General features: G+C 40.2%; 3 protein-coding genes across 4 annotated transcripts in view; 2 read left to right on the forward strand and 1 right to left on the reverse strand.

Moving 5' to 3' along the window:
• Positions 1-20469, reverse strand: part of lili (LMBR1-like protein) — a 120413-nt gene that overhangs the window by 38980 nt on the left and 60964 nt on the right. Inside the window, exons 4-11 of one of the 2 annotated variants that reach the window (XM_065237691.1) lie at positions 19996-20226; positions 19841-19909; positions 10319-10474; positions 10087-10245; positions 9860-10014; positions 9562-9793; positions 9348-9504; positions 3890-4302 (exon numbers count right to left, since the gene is read on the reverse strand). In XM_065237691.1, coding sequence (XP_065093763.1) covers positions 4032-4302; positions 9348-9504; positions 9562-9793; positions 9860-10014; positions 10087-10245; positions 10319-10474; positions 19841-19909; positions 19996-20226 — 1430 coding nt within the window. In that variant the 3' untranslated portion in view covers positions 3890-4031. Of the gene's footprint in view, positions 1-3889; positions 4303-9347; positions 9505-9561; positions 9794-9859; positions 10015-10086; positions 10246-10318; positions 10475-19840; positions 19910-19995; positions 20227-20469 lie in introns of those variants that run through there. The other variant, XM_065237693.1, reaches the window with a different exon arrangement.
• LOC135714358 (chymotrypsin-2-like) lies at positions 2792-3809 on the forward strand. Its single transcript, XM_065237706.1, has 3 exons — positions 2792-3061; positions 3132-3522; positions 3587-3809. Exons 1-3 carry the CDS (start codon positions 2847-2849, stop codon positions 3770-3772), a joined length of 792 nt encoding a protein of 263 aa, XP_065093778.1. The 5' UTR covers positions 2792-2846; the 3' UTR covers positions 3773-3809.
• On the forward strand, positions 18238-19547 carry LOC135714386 (tetratricopeptide repeat protein 12). Its single transcript, XM_065237733.1, has 2 exons — positions 18238-18772; positions 18837-19547. The coding sequence occupies exons 1-2, from the start codon at positions 18642-18644 to the stop codon at positions 19510-19512; spliced, it is 807 nt and encodes a 268-aa protein (XP_065093805.1). The 5' UTR covers positions 18238-18641; the 3' UTR covers positions 19513-19547.

The following is a 20469-nucleotide window of genomic DNA, read 5'->3' on the forward strand; positions in this document are numbered from 1 at the left end:
ATTTTCTTGAAACTTCTTTAAGGCTTCTGCAATTTCCTTGATTTTTTTAAACTACCCTTTAATTCTATGATCTGTCTTGATGTTCTCGGAGCTTCCCTAAAGCTCTCAATTCTAATGAAGATCTCGGTTCTGTTTTAAAATAAATGGAATTCTAGTGAACATCCCTGGAATTCTCTGGATTTCTGTGAAGTTCCTGAAATATTTCTGAAGTTTTCATAAATATTCTGAAGGTCTCTGTACTTCGGAACATCTTAAGGGTTCTCAATTTATTTTTCAGCACATGGAATTATCCTGAACTTGTCTAAACGTTTATAGATTTTCAAACCAATCCAATAGTCTGGGCTAAAATTTCGGGGACTTCCGCTTAAGATCTCTGGAATTCCCCAAAGATCTCGAGACCTAGAACTGAAAAATAAATCTATTTATTTTTTTAAGTTTCCACAATTTTGCTGGGACGAAACTTCAAGACATTAAAAATGTTCTGATCTTAGACTTACTAAAATAAAGTAAAGCTGTTTTTTAAACTGATTGTCAGGTCTTTTCTAATTTTTGTTGTTGTTGTTTTACAATAAATTATAAACCTGGAAATTATCCGGCAAAGTTATGGAACAACCTGGAAAACTCAGGCAACTTTATTTAACCAAATGAGTGCAGATAGAGAAAGGCGATTAAAAGTCAAAAAACTCTATACAAGGTCGTCAACTTCGAATTGTTCAAACAATAGAACAAAATGTAGGGCTTTCCTTCACACTGCAAGAAGAATGATCAATCTTGAAATAATTCCACGATAAAAAAAAGTTTAAAATAGTGACTGATTACAAGAAAAAGTGACTTTAGTGTCTTGGCCTTAAAAAAAGAGACTTTTTAGTGACTTGCTTGGTGACTTGGTCACTACCAAATCACTAAAAAGTGACTCGCTGCCAGCCCTGGAATATGAAAAAGCCATCAAAATAAAAAAAAGGAATCACTGAAATCATAAAAACAGCTTTTCGACTATTTTCAAGCAACATGTATGATAAGACTAAATAATAAAATCTGTTCGGTAAGTTCTGATCATTTCTCATTTATTTTTATTTGAAATAATAGATTTTCCCTTCTTCTAGCCTTACCCACATGCCTATGTTTCTTTTTTACTTTGTCATTTAATTCCGATGGTTCGGTACATGGACCTTGAACGGGATTTTTTTTTTAAACTCGTGATTTTAAACAGCAAAATGCTTTTTAAGTTTTGACTTCGTATTTTTTGTACTAAAATTAAAAAAAAAAACTGCAAAAACGCACTTTATTAAGTTTAAAAATGCTTATTTGTTTAGTTTAGTATGTGGCGAGTAATTTTATAGCCAAAATACATGTGGGAAATACGAAATCTGCAATGCGGTGATTTTTCTAGAATACAGACAAATACAGACATATTTTTTGACGCTCATACAGACTTTTGAAAAAATCATCTGGCATCACTGTTCGAAAGTTGGAAAAAAATGGCGTCACCCGAAAAACAACGTCACGAATTGATTTTGCGCAAGCACCTGGAAAATCCTCAACTCTCTCTTCGGGACATCGGAAAACAACTCGGAATCGTGCAGTCAACGGTGAGTCGTGTGATTAAACGTTACTACGAAACTCTGCGCTTCGAACGGAAGGAGAAATGCGGTCAGAATGGATGTTCTATTAGTGATCAGGATCACAATTCTCGCAATTCCGGAATCTGAAGATTGTTTCCAATAATGGGTGTAGGTAATGGGCAGCAACAACGGTAAACGGACAAATGATTTACAGGTTTTATATATCCAATACTTTATATAATTGCAAGCAACGCCGGCTGGGCGTATCCTATGGCTTTCCCTCCATACTAACGAAATTCCACCCTTCCCGTGATACTTATGAGGGGTCGTAGAGTTCTCTGCATCGCTCTTAAGTAAGTGTCGGACTAACATTCCTCTCCCATCCCACCAGATGCAAGGACGTGGCCAGGACAGCTCTAGTCTGTTGGAGGGAGACTCATCCTGTATCTAAGAGGTAGTGGTTAACCACAAATTATTATCTAACAGCAACGGATGAAGCTGGGTCTCCTCCTTAACAACAGTTTGGAGCTCGTACCACCTACGACATTGTGCAACCTGGTTTATGCTATCGTATGCATTGCTACAGCTAAGCGAAACAATTTTCAATTTTGTAACAGGTTGTATTGGCTATCAAAAGCAACAGCAAACGTTAAATATAGCGAGTTATTAACAAAAGAGAAAATCGACGAAGAGAATCATTCATCGCGTTTACGCCCTTATGCATGCTCACTGTCGAACTCTTTTTCGTTCTTCATCACACATCCTGACTTGGTTTGTCAGTTCAATATGAATAGAGCTATTTTTAAGCTGCATGCCTCACATCCGATCATCGGGACGCAGAAAACCTTTCCTCAGACGCACGCAAAAGCTGTAATTTACAGCTTTAACTAATTTAACTACACCCTGCTTACGGTTAACTACCCTAATAGAAAATAACCTTATAAAGTTAACGACGTGTTCGGTATAAAACGTCATCATCAATCTTTTCCAATTATCGCAGACTCATATTTTGGGGTTATGAACCAAACTATTAGATTACAAGTTCCTTTAAAACTAAACACCTTAACACCGTGCATCTTTATGGTTGAGTTATCACCTGTGCCGATATTTGTCATCCCACTTCCGCTGTTGAATATTAAAATGATAACGACTCAAAATTCAAGGCATCACTTCTCGCCACAGGGAATGAAAATGAAAACTAATTCCAGTTAGTTTGCGCTAGTTTTAAGAACACGTTGCAAGCTCGAAAAGATCGACCCCTACACAATAGCTTAGCTTAGCTCTATGATGGTACTTACGTTGCTGGTGCTGCTGGCGATTGCTTCCGAACATGTGATCGCCAACGAAAATGTCACCACGTCGATCCGGGAGTTTGTCGTCGGTGGTGGCAATGCAGGACCAACACCCCATCAGGCCTCACTCCAACAGGATGGGCACTTCTGCGGTGGAGTAATCATCGACCGGCGGTGGGTTCTAACGGCGGCCCACTGCCTTATGGAGTCAGTATAGGATCTTAAAGCGAGGAACAGTGAACTTGTGTCAATAACTATTGTATTGTATAATTGCTAGGGCAAGACCAAGTGACATGACGGTCGTCGTCGGTACGACTCAGCTGAGCAAAGGCGGTTCCCGGTTCCGCGTGGTGCGATTGGTTGTGCATCCTCAGTATGAGCGTTCTCGAGCGGCAAACGACATCGGCTTGGTGCAAATAAGGGGGATATTCCTGTGGCTTCCGAATAGGGTGAGGAAAATTGAAATCTCCAAAAGTTACATCGAAGATGGGACGGAAGCAACGATCACCGGATGGGGAGGTACTCTACAGAGCGGCGGTCCACTATCGGATAGGCTACAGTATGCTCGGTTGAAGGTCATCGGCGAACGGCGATGCAAGGCACTGTTGGCCAACATTGGCGACTGGATTCTGTGCACTTTTACCAAAGAAGGTCAAGGCATTTGTGGGGTAGGTGATGTAGTTGGGTGGATGTATGTTGGAATTAATTTTGAACGATCATCGTTTCGAGCAGGGTGACTCCGGTAGTCCTTTGGTGAGTGACGGAAAGTTGATCGGGATAGCTAGCTTCGGAGTAGGATTCCTACCGGGCGAAGGCTGCGCTGCTGGACTCCCGGATGGATTCGCACGGGTGTCACACTTTTACGATTGGATTCGAGAGACCATTCAACGGCGGCGGATTGGGATTTTCGGACGGTGAACATCTTCTGGCTACAAAAATAAACAATAGATTATTCACACTTGCAGGCAATATTTTTTTCCTATGATTTTATTTGAGTTTTAGGTATTTTTTTTCTGGATACAATACTGACAATTTCTCTTGTTGCGTTCAAATGATGGCGGGAGGTTGCATCAACGTTCAACTAGATTTGATGGGATAGCGAAGAAATGCTGATATCACACATGTATGGTCACAAAGATTTACATTTAAAGGTCAATTTAGTGTTGTTTGGTAAAATTTAGACGGATTTCTTGTGTTCCACTCCACCGTTGTTGTTGGTGGGTGCCTGGCTAATTTCACCGTTGTCGATATGATTTGATCGTTGCGTAACGGGCATGTCGCTGCTGGATTCTAAAACTATGTGATGGTTCGATGGTTGACCATTTGACTGCAGCACGGAAGGCGGCGGTGGCGGTTGGTGATGACTGTGAGTAGCCAGATGCGATAGTGAGCTTTGGTATATGCTGGAGGACTCCAGATGGCTACTGTAGTCGAACAGGGCCTTCAATCTGTGATCGAGAAGTGATTACGTGTGGTTAGTGACTCTGATTTCGATGCGATTATCGAGGCAGGACACACTCAACTACTGTCGTACTGTCGGATGGAAGAGCATGGTGGCATTTTCCGATGGCCGGAGGAGAGTTAGTAAGGCGCGCATATTGCTAAGTACAAACGTTTGTTATTCACACGACAAACGGCGGCGGTGCAAACGAAAGCTCAGTCAGGGATTGCAGTCATCAAACAAAAATGAAACTAAATGCATGGGAAATTTCAATTGCAGTGAAATTCTTTACTTGCTTCCTTATCAGTGATCGAAAGCTACAACTCTTACTCAATATTCATAAATAATATTGTCTGTATATGTAATATCATTCTTTTGTTCTCACTTGGTTTTTCTTAACACTTGGAAAAGGGAAATTTATACTTTTCGATTTAATAAAACAAAATATCTATCGAAATCAAGGAGTTAATGGATGGCAATAATGAAGAGAAATAAATGCATATAGGTATGTAATTCTTAAGTCAAGAGTTGGCAGTCGAGGTCGGTTAGGTGTGTCACTCTTACGTAGACTCAGGTTTTACAGTATAGAGATACAGTCTTGTTTGCGTCGGGTACTAGTGTTTCGACAGATGGTATGATGCTTAAAGACTAGTTGATTAGAAAATAAATGGAATAAATTAAGATAGACGGTAGAGGATAGCGTTGGCGAACGAGAATCATATATGGATATCTACTATGGGTAAATGTGGAGCATTGAACATATTTTCCTTCTTCAGAGCTATCAATCAGCTAGTGGAACTGTGCTAGTGGCAATCCACCATTAAGACAAAATCTCCCGAGATCCTGAATTGATCGAATCTCGATGAAGATTTCAAATGGTCCTATCTGCTTTGATCGATTATCTTCATCGACTTTCTCTTGTGATGATCACTGTTATGCAAACAGATTTCACACTAATTTTACCACATACATAGTTTGATAAAGGAGGTTCTTATCTAGCGTCCAAAACGTCAAATACAACAGAGAAAGGTTTTGCAACTAAGTTATTAACGAAAATGAAACTCGATGAAGATATTCGATCAATGCAGATAGGACCTTTTGAAATGTTTATCTAGAAATGATCAGCACAGCTAGCAGCTTCGTCATCGCTGTTACCATCTTTTTGGTAGCAATGAACGAAATCATATTCATCTTCGTCTATGCGAATAACATCGTGCTGACCACCATAAAAGTTGTTTTTGTTTTTGTAACTAAAAACTGTACTCGAAAAAAGTGAGACACATTGATTAGTTTGTAACTTTTTAGCATGTGGGTAAAAATTTATAAAATTTTTACTTAACCTAGCTAAGAGTGTAATGTCGGCAGAATGTCATCACAATCTGTCAAGTGGTTATCGAGATGGCATCAGAGCAAGAGCAGATCCGCCAAAAAATCTTGTGTTCCGTCGTGGAAAATCCGACTGCGTCCCACAGATGGATCGGGAAACACCTGGGAATCCATCATTCGACGATTTCCCGGGTGGTGAAGTCATTCAAGGAGACCCAGACAACCCAGCGGCGGGCAGGCAGAAACCGAAGACAGCTGATCTGGTGAAGGCCAGGTACACAGCAAAAAAATAACTTTAATATCACATCAAAGTGGATGCACTTCAATCGTGTCGAAATCATGGTGTAATATTACTTGCCAAAAAGGTCAAAATTATCATTAATACAGTGCATGAACTGACATTACGCTGCTTTTACTGCATTTGTTTATTTTTGTGGCAATAAAAATTACACGAGATTTTTGACATGTTTGAAGTGCATCCTCTTGGATGTAATATTAAAATTTATTTTTTGTTGTGTAGGTGTTAAGTCTGTTCAATGAAACGTGCCGCCATCCACGTCTACAAGGTCCGGAGGGCACCGAACCAGAACGACAAACAAAACACGGTGGCCAAAACCCGTGCCGGGAAGCTGTACCAGGTGTGGCTGACGAAACCGAGGTGCATCGTGATGGACGACGAGACTTACATCAAGGTTGACACAAAGCAGTTGCCGGGGCAAGAGTTTTACGTTACCACATCATGGTTGGCAGTCCCTAAGGAGGTAAGGAAGAAGAAGATGGACAAATTCACCAAAAAGTACTTGGTTTGACAACCCATCTGTGGGTGCGGCAAGATGAGCCAGACGTACATCACGACGGATTCCATCAACGGGCAAATCTACCGGGACGAATGCCTACCCTTCCTGCAGTCTCATGGAGGCGAGACGCTGTTTTGGCCGGATTTGGCATCCTTCCACTACCTGTGGCCGGTGTTAGACTGGTACAGAGACAACAATGTTGTTTTTGTATCATAAGACGTCAACCTACCGATCTCGCCGGAACTTCATCCGATTGAAAAGTTTTGGGCCATTCGGTTATGGAACGGAGATCCAATAAAGCAATGTATGTTTGGCGACCATTTTTGTGAGTCTCGCTGTTTTCGAGTACATTTTCAGCCTAAAGACAGGTTTGCTTCGGAGAAAGTTTTTAGGTGGACCGATTTGACATGATGACGGAAAGCAATACGTAGTCTGGGCGGCCGTATCGATCGGCATCTGACCTTAAAAGACCACTTGCAAAACAAGAATGCTTCTGCTGAAATCTCTATCGAAGCAATAGCACAGTAACAATAGGGACGTCAGCCTCAGAACTCTCAACGCCATCATTAACGCAAGATTTTCTATGGTTCCAAACTAACATGTACTGCCGCTCGTCGTTTTTGTCAAAACCGAGTTTTTCCATGGAAGTGGTAGCTAATCACCCATAGTTTCATAATACTGGATAAACTCATCAACTTTGCTCTGGAAAAGTTTGGAAAAACAGTCCACCGGTTGTACGATTGCATAAGAAGCAATGGTACGAAGCTAGTTCAAAATGCGTTTTTCTCGGCTTGCTAATTTGTGCTATGGGACGCGCTTACTATGAGCGGCATTGTAGATTTTCCTGGCTCCTGTTTACAACAAGTCGGTTAAGATCATCATAGGCCTGTTAACTTCAACACTGGTTGCTAACGACATGCTTTGTTTGTACTAGAAGTTTTGCCACTTTAACATTGTCTCACATTAGCAGTTAGCTTTCCTGATAATACTTTCGGAGGAAGTAGCGGAGTCGATATGCATCGAGGTGAACCGACTCATCAGACAATACGCAAATTCGAACTCTTCCTGTACCGTCTTTGTTGATTTCTTGAAGATTCCACAAATGGCCGTCATTCCCTATAACATCAACTTTTCTAGTGCACAAATCTCGGTCACCGTTGCGACATCGCTCATGAAATTGGAACCCCCTGTTTGCTGCACTGCAGCAATCGTGAAGTTACAGATTCATTACGAGGTGATAGTAAGATCAATCAGAAAGTTACAGAATTCAAATTTCCACAATGCCACCTACCGAAAGTATTGTATGGTTCATTAGATTGAAATGGGAAATGCCATGGATTGGATTTAAAAGTTGGAATACGGAATACTTAAATTTATAAGATGTTAGGATTTTAGAAAATTTTCAAGATACTGAGGCTTGGATGGATTTTAGATCTTACACATTTCAAAGTTCTGAAGAATATTTGGATTGTGATTAGAATTCCAGTCGAATTTTAAAGATAAGCTAATGGTCTTCTGAAGAGAATTTAATAAGGAATTCTTGAGCGAATATAAAGCAAATTCTGAGGATACATTAAAGAAAAACTATGCAGAAATCTAAAAAAAATGAATTCCGAAGATGGCTCTAAAGAAATTCTGGAGAAGAAAAGAGGAAAAACATCTTTAGAAGAGTTGCAAGGAATTTCAGGTGGCAATTCAAATGAATATTCTAATGTAATTCTAATGATAGTTTAAAAGAAATTCCTAGCAGAGTTTCAAAGAACTTCTTAAAAGAGTTGACGCGTTCATCTAGATGAAATTGATAAATAGCAGATTTTTAGCGATGGGCCCAATCTTAGATCCATAGGCCAACATTAGAGCAATTTCCCCTATATTCCAAGATGTTGGATCCCAGCAATCATTGGACTTGCAATCCTATCAGAATATCCTTTGAATTACATATTTGTCACCTGACGATTGATTCCGAATTAGACAATAAAGATAGACTTGTTACAACCACTCAAGATCATTTTAATCCGGAAGTACCGTACATAACAGAAGACAATGTTGACCAGAAGTTCTAGGGAAACAGGAGCATTCTGAAGTGAATGTCATGTCAACTCTTAGGGACTTGCAGGTTGTCATAGGGTATATTATTCGACATTCCAGGAAATCTCAGAATCCATCGAAATTTTTGTAAATTCAGAAAACCCTAGCTTTATCGAGGTCTGAAAAGTTACTTGGGAGAACCGAATCCAGACCCGCTGTGGTTGCGGCATAGGCTCACGCATACCACACAATCACCGACAGCACCGTCATCGCCGAAGAATTGAACTGCAAATTGAGATTCAGAAAACTCAAAACAGAATTTGACACTGAACTTATCAGGAGATGACTCAGTTTTGTCCGATTGTTGTGTTCAAGCAATATAGGATATTTAGTATCTCAAAAACTCCACATTTCCCGCTGCATAATGTAGCCCAAGCTATCTGAAGCTGATCACGCACACTAAAAAGAATAAGCCATGCACATCAAATAGACCATTCAATCGTTGAGTTTGTTTAAAGTCTCGTTATGCAATTATAGCTAAGCTAAAAATAAATAATGTACATGTGGAACTATTTTCTAAATATTTTTGTGCCGTGGTCACCCGTGCACTTGTGCCTCATGATTCCAATTGTTCGTATTTGTTTATCGTTAATGATTGTGCATAATATTACTCTATCGCACGTATGCTGCTGTAGTATTGCTCTTCTGTAGATACCCTACTTTAACGGTTTAGCTATTTTGCTATTTCACGAAAAATCTAACATACGGCACAAACAGCAAAAAAAAAAAACCTTAACTGACTTCCAATCGCAATCAATGAGACTACGCAAGCTCACCCCCCAGTCGCTAGTTGATGATAAACGACAGATAGCTAGTGAAAATGAAATAGTTTTCAACTAACCGTGCGCACAGCTCCCGCCGCACGGTCGCCGTGAACTTGTTGACCAGACAGAGCGTGGCCGCCGTACCGAAGATCACATTGTACAGCAGCACGATCATGAAGTTGCCGAGCCACTCGATCTGGCCAAAATCGCCCAGGAGATCGAAGTTGGTGATTCCTGCAAAAACGGCGGCATTAGAAAGTCGCTTCAGAAATAGCCCATGTGAAAACTCACCGAGAATGCGCGACAGCAATGGCAGCGCGGAACTGAGGATCAACACCAGCGCGCAGTTGGCAATCAGCTGTGAGAGAGACGTCTTTCGTCGCTGCGGACGAACGTTCCGCATGAATGGCATCGTGTAGAGACCTACCGCCGAAGTTACCCCGAGGTACATGATGATGCACACCTCGAGGGCGGCCCCCAGGGGCCCTAGCTTGGAGAGGGAAGTGATTCCCAGGGTGAATTGCTGGAAATGAATCATGGTTATTTGTTTTGCCAAACTGCTGCCTACCAACAAATATAATACACCTACCCGAGTACTCAGTGGAACGGCTTTGATTCCAATCAGCAATTCCAACGTATTCTGGACGACCAGCAATACGGTGATTCCGGTCAGTAGAAGTAATAGCAACATTGCTACCGGATAGACAAGATTTCTCTGCAACGCTGACGAGCTGCGTTGCTTATCTGCCGATAAGAAACATCAAAATCGGTTAGAATTTCCCCTAACAACAACACTCAATCTGAAAACAAATTTACCTAGTAATTTTCGTTCAGCCTCAAGTTCTCTCAGTCTTTCGAAAAGTTTGGCGGACTCGTTGATGCTGCCGCCGTTTGTCGGCCGGATTTGATACAAATCCTCTAGGGCTCCGCACAGCTTGGACGGTGCGGAATCGACCGTCGTTACGCTTTTCAGCTCTGGAGGATGGAAAAAAGAGAGGCAAAGTTGAGGTTCACTGAGCAAAACTTTTGAGGATAGAAGCATTCTTACCAATATTGATGTTGGCGTTCGCCAGCTTGCGTCGTACGGTTGCTTCCTCCAGGTTGAAGGCATGGAATTCTTCGTTGACGTCGCGTAGCAAGTTCGGCTTGACCAACACCTGGCCGACGACGCCGAACAGTCTTACGAAGCCCATGGGGGTACACACTGGATGGAATTGCAATTGGGTTACTAATTTCATATATGTGCTGGTACATAATGTAGATTTTTAAAAAAAAGGATGTAATCCGATCAAGTTTGTGCCAGATGCGACAATGTTAACAGCACCGAAAAACACCAGCACGGCAATCAGCACAAGTTCCCGCTTTTTGCAACACAATTCCATCAGCTATAACTTTCCTCAGAATATATTGGTGCTTTGTGGACATTTTTTGATGAAATATCACACGGACCTCTAACCCATGAATAGTGATCCAGTACAATTTCAAATTAAATAAAGCGTTCCATACATTTTATAGAATGCAAAAAAGACAGAAATTTCGTGTTGCCAAAAGCGGGAAGGATCCGCATTCTACCCTAGGGACATAAATTCATCCAAATCTCCAAATCATCTTCATGGTGACCAGCAAATCTCGATTAGCAATTTTCCCGTTTTTCTCCCGGAATGTTGGAAATTATCGCGATTAATTATGGAAATTAATTAATCACAAAACTGAAAGCGATCAAGCCGAAGGTTAAGGGGGTATTCCCAATCTTTTGCCTTTTTTCGGCCTGTTTTTCAATTATTTTTTTTCAAGGAAAATGAATAGTAATGCGCCTAACTCTTTGGGATTCTTGTTTATTGAACATTAAAGTTTACAAATAAATTTTTTTCGACATAAAAAAAGACATTATTGACGTCACAAAATGGCGGCAAACAGACCCCTGTTCGCCGCAAACGCCTGGACGGGCGAAGACTTTTCTCTGGAACGGCTTCATCTGAAACAGATTTCGTGATGAAATTAATAATATGCATAAGATTCTCTGGAGCTTCTCCCGTTGGCAGTAAAAAATCTTGCAAATTAACAAAATGGCGGCCATATAAAAAAACAGGCGATTTTTAGCCCGCTTTTTTGCAGCTTTAAGGTGCTTCAAACAATGTTAAATGTTAATATTTTTGGCTGAAAGTGGGAGAAGCTCCAAAAAATTTAATAAGGAACAAAATGCGGAAAGATTCAAGTCAATATCTCTTATAGTTTCTGAGAAAAATCTTCGCCCGATAAAAAAATGTGGTTTCGAGAAAAACGCGTTTAAAGTTTTGACTTTAGTTAAAACCATTTTGGGGGTTCTTACCATTAGTCAGCTATACCTGGACACCGAATTCGCTGATCGGAAAACGGCTTGGGGGGATGAAAGTATATAGTCTAAAGCACACAAAAAACGTGAAAAAAAATTTGATTTTTTGAAAAAAAAGATCGGGAATACCCCCTTAAATGAATAATTTCTAAGACAGCAGTACCTTTGCTGGATCCTGAATTTGGATCTGCGACAGGTTCGAAGTCTTCACAATTTGTGTATGAAAATGTTGCTCAAAACTTTACAGGCTTGATATTTTCTTTTAGTTTAATTTCCTTTCACAGAGATCTCTCCAGAATTCTTCTAAAATTAATTTGAAATTCTCTCTGGAAATCCCTTGAAAAGGTTTTTATAATAGTAAAGAATGTCTCTGTAGAACACTCTAAAAAATTCTTAAAATTCATCCTTTCTTCGAATTTTAAACTCTTTCTAAGAATTCACTGGAACTTCAATTTGTTTTTAAATTTGCATGAAATTCTCCGTAGAATTCACCTCAGACCAACAATTGAAAAGGGCCTATTGACTTTTGTGAGCAAAACTTGTAATCCCCCTTCCCTGTCAACACCATCTGGCATGGGAAATACTCCCACCGAGAATTGTCTTCAAAATTCGCTCAGAATTATCTTGGAGTTTCTAAATTCTTCTGAAAATTGCATGGAATTCTCATTAACATTTTCTAGAAATTCTTTTCGAAATGCATTTGGAATTTTACTCGAACTATCCTTATAGATCTTCGCATAATTATTTTGGAACTGTACACACAAAATTCACGTTCCTTGGTATTTTTCAAGAATCCTGAAATCCTCTTCACTCTTGGGAGATCTAGTAAAAACTCTCCTGAAGGTTTTCGTAAAGGTACCTAGAAAATATTCTCTGAAATACCTTGGTTTATCTCTAGAATTCATTCTAAAATCTGCTCAAATTTGCTTTGGAAAAAAATTCAAAATTTTCTTAATAGTTCTTCAAAGTGACTGTAGTTATCCTGAAATCTAGAACAGTCCAAGGGTCTTGAAATTGGCTTTGATACAAAGATTTTGAAGCAAGGAAATGTTTCAACACATCGTGATGTGTAATAACTGATAAGACTGCAATGCGTGTCGATGCATGTTGACATGGCTGGTTCTCGGCAGTGCGATGATCAATCATTATGATTCAGCCACCATTTGGGTATGGCTATGTTGGTTTTTTCATATGTATCAAGTAGAAACCCGATTGGACCTGTGGTTGGCCAGTAGACTGATGCAAATTTTGACATTTTTGCACCACAGTGCTCATGCGGTTTAAAATCGGGTCCTGACTAGCCTTCCAAAATTTGAACTCTTACGATAAGAAACTGACTTGGCACAAACCATTTGACCATATCGCTCTTCTTTGAAAAATGATAACTGAGCTCGTAGCAAATTTTCTCAGCTACAACTTTGTCCAAAACCACTTTTCAATATAATGTAGCGTTAGCGTTAGCGTTAGCGTTGTTATGATATACTTCGTAGATTGGATACTAGCGACACTCACGTCTCTTCTGAAATTCTCAGTTAGACTACTTTCAGGAATAATGCTGGGGAGTAAACATTGGTTCCAATCTAAACAAGAGTAGCAGAAGCATGACTGTCGCTATTTCCGGCCACGCCCATCTTTACCATAACTAGGGATAGGGAAGGAAATGTTGATGTAGTACTTACTTAACGAGAGGCCACCGACTTAGCGACACCCTCATAAGTGCTACGGAGTTGGAGGGTTAGGTAGGGTATTCGGTTAGGATTCACCTCAAGTTGGCGATGCAACCAATAGTATGTATTGTTTATTTGTTGTTTATTTAATCTCTCGATAGCCGGCTATCGAAAGAACATATTAATTTTGTTTAGTGATAATGAATTTTAAGAGTCATGATGGAGAGCTTGGGATTAAACCCATGATTTTCTGCTCAGTAAACAAAAACGATCCCTCCAGGGTCATCGAGCATCTCAGAACCATAACGCTTCGCAACAATACAGGACTACGTTTTCGCTTGATATGCAAACAGTTTCCGAGGTTAATGTTCAATATCAAATATACAAATGATGGTGGCGATTTATTGTGCTGTGGAAGAGCTTGGGGTTAAATCCATGATTTTCTGCTCAGTAAGCAAAATCGATCCCTCGAGGGTCATCGAGCATCTTATAATCCACAGCGCTTTGAATAACTATTATTTACGATAATTACATGAAATAAATAAAATATAAACTACAAACAAAACGTGACTGCTAAAATCTCAAAAAGATATTCTCACAAATATATTTCACGCCACCAGGAATCTTAAAACCATTAGACGTTATAATGATACTCTGCACATGTTAGACACAAGAAGAGGCCAAAAAGCAAGCGTCCGACACACAAAACCCGTCAAATCCACTTGCAGTCACAATCAACGATTCTACGAATCGCGAGCGCTCACGAATCATAAAACCGCTAACTGCGACACTCTGAAAGAGAAATTGACAGGCTCTATGCGTCAAACACCCGCCCTCCAATCTCCACCCGCATCCAACAGCACAAATCTCCAATACAACATCTAACGAATTCAAAACTCCGAAAATCACTCATCTATAGCAAGTGAGTGGAAGCAACCCTGCATGCGTTAGCGTTAGCGTTAGCGTTAGCGTTGTTATGATATACTTCGTAGATTGGATACTAGCGACACTCACGTCTCTTCTGAAATTCTCAGTTAGACTACTTTCAGGAATAATGCTGGGGAGTAAACATTGGTTCCAATCTAAACAAGAGTAACAGAAGCATGACTGTCGCTATTCCCGGCCACGCCCATCTTTACCATAACTAGGGATAGGGAAGGAAATGTTGATGTAGTACTTACTTAACGAGAGGCCACCGACTTAGCGACACCCTCATAAGTGCTATGGAGTTGGAGGGTTGGGTAGGGTATTCGGTTAGGATTCACCTCAAGTTGGCGATGCAACCAATAGTATGTATTGTTTATTTGTTGTTTATTTAATCTATCGATAGCCGGCTATCGAAAGAACATATTCATTTTGTTTAGTGATCATGAATTTTAAGAGTCATGACGGAGAGCTTGGGATTAAGCCCATGATTTTCTGCTCAGTAAGCAAAAACGATCCCTCCAGGGTCATCGAGCATCTCAGAACCATAACGCTTCGCGACAATACAGGACTACGTTTTCGCTTGATATGCAAATAGTTTCCAAGGTTAATGTTCAATATCAAATATACAAATGATGGTGGCGATTTATTGTGCTGTGGAAGAACTTGAAATTAAATCCATGATTTTCTGCTCAGTAAGCAAAATCGATCCCTCCAGGGTCATCAAGCATCTCATAATCCACAGCGCTTCGCGTCAAAGTCCGAATATATGGATGAACTATCTATTATTGAATAACTATTATTTACGATAATTACATGAAAGAAATAAAATATAAACTACAAACAAAACGTGACTACTAAAATCTCAAAAAGATATTCTCACGAATATATTTCATGCAACCAGGACTCTCAAAACCATTAGACCCTATAATGATACTCTGCACATTTTAGACACAAGAATAGGCCAAAAAGCAAGCGTCCGACTCACAAAACCTGCCAAATCCACTTGCAGTCACAATCAACGGTTCTACGAATCGCGAGCGCTCACGAATCATAAAACCGCTGACTGCGACACTCTGAAAGCGAAATTGACAGGCTCTATGCGTCAAACACCCGCCCTCCAATCTCCTCCTGCATCCAACAACACAAATCTCCACTACAACACCTAACGAATAAAACTCCGAAAATCACTTTTTCTGCCTATCTTTCTATTAGGCCTGCGGACATGCGTTAGCTTCGAAACTTCTAACCAAACTGGGTAAATTTTCAGATCACAAAAAAAAACTTGAAAAAAAAAAAAACTTTCAAAGGTAATTACAAGTAAGATAAATATTGATTATTTTACGCGAAAACGAGCAAGTAATATTAAATCTCTTGTATCATATGCTAATGCAAATTGACTGTAACAAAAATAATATGCTTAAATAAAATAAAATATTAATAAAATGATATGCAAAATTTACAAGAAGATCATTACTTTATTGGTGAGAAGTTTTTAATAAGCCCTCCCAGTTCCTCTGTATACAGAACAAATCTGATACTATAATCAGAATTGCTCAGTCTGCATAATGCAGCCGATTGCATCAAGGAAGTTCTATTAACAACCAAGAATTAATCGTTTGAGGTATACTGAAGCATTAAGAAGGTGATATGTGTCACTATAGGAAATCATCATCGTTGTAAATATAAAGAAAATTAAACATAACCATTTGCTTCAGTACCGTCAACCTCCATGTCCATGGGGAGGGAAAACCACTTTTCAATATAATGTAGCAGCAAAAGTATCAATAATTCAAGCTACACATGTCTTATGATTATGCTCAATCAACTGTTCAGCAGGCAACATAGGTGTTTCTGGCGCTTAGAATAGAGCACAAAAATCATGGCTACTATGCCACACTGCAAGGTACAGTGTTGCTCACAAAACAGCTGCTTGATCATGCCATAAGATTATCAATCTCTTAAACAATTAATAACTATTTTATTTGACGTTTGGCTCAACAACTATATTCTATTCTTTAAATTTGTCGAACCTCTTAACGGAATCCCTTTTATGAAGAGCTTTGAGTGGGTTGGTTTATTTCCTTTAAATTCCGTTATAATTGCTTATCTTTTGACAGATACGCATATTTCGTCTACTACATGCAGACTTCATCGGTGCCAAGTACTCAACAAGTGGTGTTGAGTACTTGGCACTGATGAAGTCTGCAAGTAGTAGACGAAATACGCGTATCTGTCAAAAGATAAGCAATTATAACGGAATTTAAAGGAAATAAACCAACCCACTCAAAGCTCTTCAACTATATTCTGCTAAGTTGTAGCTGAGAAAATTTTCCATAAGTATAGCATTTGAATTTTTGAACAGTGCAATATGGAAAAAAGGTAAGAAGACAATGAACAAAAAGTTTGGATTTCCCATAGTAATTTCCATATAAACTTCAAATGGTTTGTGCCAAGTCAGTTTCTTATCAAAGGGGTTCAAATGTTGGGAGACTGATCAGGACCCGATTAAGAACCGTTTGAGCACTGTGAAGCGAAAATGTCAAAATTTGCATCAGTCTATTGGGCAGCCGGAACGGAAAAAAAACCCGGAAAAGTCCCGAGCAAAATGCGTGTTGATTCATGTTGACAGGACTGGTTCTCGGCAATTAGGTTACCAAATTTTAAGATTGAGCCACTTTTTGAAAGCTATGACTATCTACTTTCCAACGAAAAAGACAAGGAACCGAATGCACCTATGGTTGGCCAATGAACGGAAAACCCCGTGAGAGGTGGCTCTGCGGAAAACCAGAATTCCTGAAAGTAGACCTAGAGATCCGCGAATTTCTTTGAACTGCATACAATCATGAGCATAGAGCAAATATGCCATCACCATATGGATTCTACGACCGGGTCAGAAAACGGTCTTCAAAATATCCGGACACCGACAAAATGGTCAATTCCTGAGAGTAGACCTAGAGATTCGTGATTTTTTTTTCGAAATAGGATACAATCATGAGCATAGAGGAAAAAGGCAATCACCATTTCGATCCTGATATAGGGTGGCCAGAAAATAGTCCTCTGGATATCCGGAATCACCGGGAAAATTGTTAGTTCCTGAAAATAGACCTAGAGATCCGCGTTTTTTTTAAACTGTAAACAATCATGAGCATAGAGGTAATAATCTATCTGCATATCAATTATGCAACTGGGTGGGGTCCTGTGGATATCCGGAATCACCGGAGAAATGGTCAATTTCTGTAAGTAGACCTAGAGATCCGTGATTTTTTTTCTTCTAAATTGCATACAATCATGAACATAGAGGAAATATTCTATATCGATTCCTCTACCGGGTAGCCATAAAATGGACCTCTGGATATCCGGAATCACTGGCGAAATAATCAATTCCTTAAAGTAGACGTAGAGATACGCGATTTTTTTTTTCTAAATTGCATACAATTATGAGCATAAAGGAAATTTGCAATCACCATATAGATTCTGTTACCGATTGATCAGAAAATGGAACTCTGGATATTCGGAATCACCGGGGAAATGGTCGATTCCTGAAAGTAGACGTAGAGGCCCGCGATTTTTTTTTTCTAAATTGCATACAATCATGATCAAAGAGGAAAAATGCCATACCGATTCTGCTTCCGAGCGACCAGAAAATGCTCTTTTGGACATTCAGATTCAACGGGAAATGTATGTGGCCATAAAGACCCTAGATTTATTTACTCAGGGTGGCCAGTGAATTTTCATTTTGAAATTCCCGGTTTTTCCCAGTTCAAATCTTAAAAATGTCCCGGTTGTTAATATTCAACAAAAAAAACGAAATTGTACGCATTTAAAAAGAACGTGGCTAGCTGTTAATTTTCGGAGGTTATTTGTGGGAAAAATAAAGCCAAAATTACAGAAAGTATTTTTTAAACAGCAAAAAAGGTTATCTTCCATTTAACAAAACTTCAAGTGTTTCATTTCACAAATCTGGACCAACTAATTTCCTTTTTTTTTATGAAACGCACAAATGTTGGCTACATTTCTTGTGGTTCTAGAAGAAAAAATCTCGACATAATGTTTTATTTCAAAGTTCGGGTGGTAGTAAACGTTTAAACTGCTCGAATGATGAAGTGGTTAATTCATTTTGCACAAACTGCAAAATGAAATTCCAGCATGGTCTTGATTTATAGCTGTGCCTTTACCGACTGAACTACAAGAAACCCTACATCCACCCCATAGCGATAGTTGTAAACCACAGCGTCGTTGTCGTCGACATACTATGTCCTTGGATACAGGGCAGCATTGTTATCGAAACGGTAACCAGGCTAGAATAACAGGCTAGCTTGTCTTGAAGTCGGAAAAGCCGCTCAGCAAAGTTGTTGCTTGGCCCAGCATTAGATGTTCATCCTTTCACCGGGCTAGACCCGTTCGCTCTGCTTTGTTCGGGTGAAAAAGAAAACAGGACTCGCAAAATGGTCAGCAAAAAGGACGAGGAGGAATTTGAAGCCTCGATGAGCAAGGTGGACGAGGTGATGAAGATTCTCAACTTGATGACCAGTGGCGACAAGGGCAAGGAACAAATGGGCGTGACATTCGCCGAACAGTAAGTTTGCGACAAGTTTCTTATTTCTCTTTCAAGATTACCTAATTTAAAATGTGTTCCCAAGCTTCCTGGGCGAAGACAAAAAGGACCTGGAAAAGATCGACGTCAACAACTTTATCGTCCGGGTGAATCAGGAACGAACCGTCATCAACCGGAACAGTGAAGATTCGTTGGATAAACCGATGGCTTCAGACAAGTTCGCTTTTATGGCAGAAGTGGAGCGTGATGCCGCTAGACGTGCCTCCGAGCGGAAGGAACGGGAACAAACGGCACAGGGCCTGAGACGGGCGGGGAATCGGGCATTTCGGCGAGGAGAGTTCGAGAAGGCAATCAGCATGTATACGAAAGCCATCGATCAGATTCGGGATAGTCCTATTTTATATAATAATCGAGCGTTGGCCTACATCAAGATTCAAATGTGCAAGCGAGCGATAATTGATTGTGATTTTGTGATCAGTAAGCTGGATGAGAAGAATTTGCGCTCGTGGATCTACAGGGCCCAAGGGTACCATTTGTTGGGGGAAATGAGAGCCTACGAGAAAAGTGTATCGGAGGCAAAAAAGCACAACCCGAAAGAGTGGGACTATATTGACCGGATCGTGATGGAAATTGAAGGGAAGGCGTGTTCGGAGGTGGGAGCGACCGATGAATCCCTGGGAGCCATGGGAGGTAGTGGAGATAGTAAGGATCGCACCTTGCCGATGGACGATGTGCAGTCAAATTCTTCTAACGAGGTTTAGAGAGCAGTGTCATTCCTATTAACGAACGCAATAAACATCTATCATTTTGCTTGACTGTCAAATAGTAAAGCTGCTAATTGATTTCATGGCAAGAAACCCCCACTCTCAATTTCTGGTTTGGATTTCGCAGTGTTCTATTTACACCGTTTATCGACAAAACTTTCATCGCTTTGTAACTTTTACTTCAACAGAGGTAAGAAACAGCAACGCAACCACAAGGAGGAAATTGGCGAACCGCTTATTGGCACGATGCGGTTTTCTGTCAGGCTTTTTAGGTGTTGTTGTTGTTGCCGTCATGAAACCGCGGTGAAATTGATTTCCAACTTACCTAACAATAACAGTACTCCTAGAAATGATACACATGAGTATAGAAATGGCAGATGATATTTTCCCAGATCTGAAATGGAAAAGAAAGCAGAACACGGACACGTTAGCATAGATTGATGTGAACGGTTGTGGGGGCGGAAATTGCATTATACTCACTAAACAGCGCCTGGAAGGTGTTCCGTTCGGGATCACGTAGCGCCGAGATGACATATGTCATGCCGAATACGATGAACGCGAGCAACGAGAACACGGTAAACGTCTCGTAGACCCGTGCCATCACTCCCTTCTTGTGGCCGCTGAAGCCGGACGATTCGGTGAATAGATAGGAAAACGGAAGCAGCACGAACAGTGCCAGGTTGGAGAACAGAAACACGTGATTCCAGAGACCTAGAACGGAACGATTTTGCGGTTAGATGACGATGTGTTGCAGGTGTAAATTGTACTAGAATATTGATACTACTGATGCTTGCTGACAAGGGTTTTACGAAAAATAGTCATTGTGTACTAGTGGTAGTGATAAATTGTAGATGAAAGTATTTGGGCTGGCAAACGTGGAGAACCTAAAGGGTAAAACAAGAAGGTATTAAGAGAAATCTACAGGGCCTCCAGTGCATGTTTAGAAGATCATGA

Source organism: Ochlerotatus camptorhynchus, unplaced genomic scaffold (genome assembly GCF_037179485.1).
Source record: "Ochlerotatus camptorhynchus isolate MF236.1 unplaced genomic scaffold, CSIRO-AGI_Acam_v1.1 ptg000639l, whole genome shotgun sequence".
NCBI classification, from domain to species: domain Eukaryota; kingdom Metazoa; phylum Arthropoda; class Insecta; order Diptera; family Culicidae; genus Ochlerotatus; species Ochlerotatus camptorhynchus.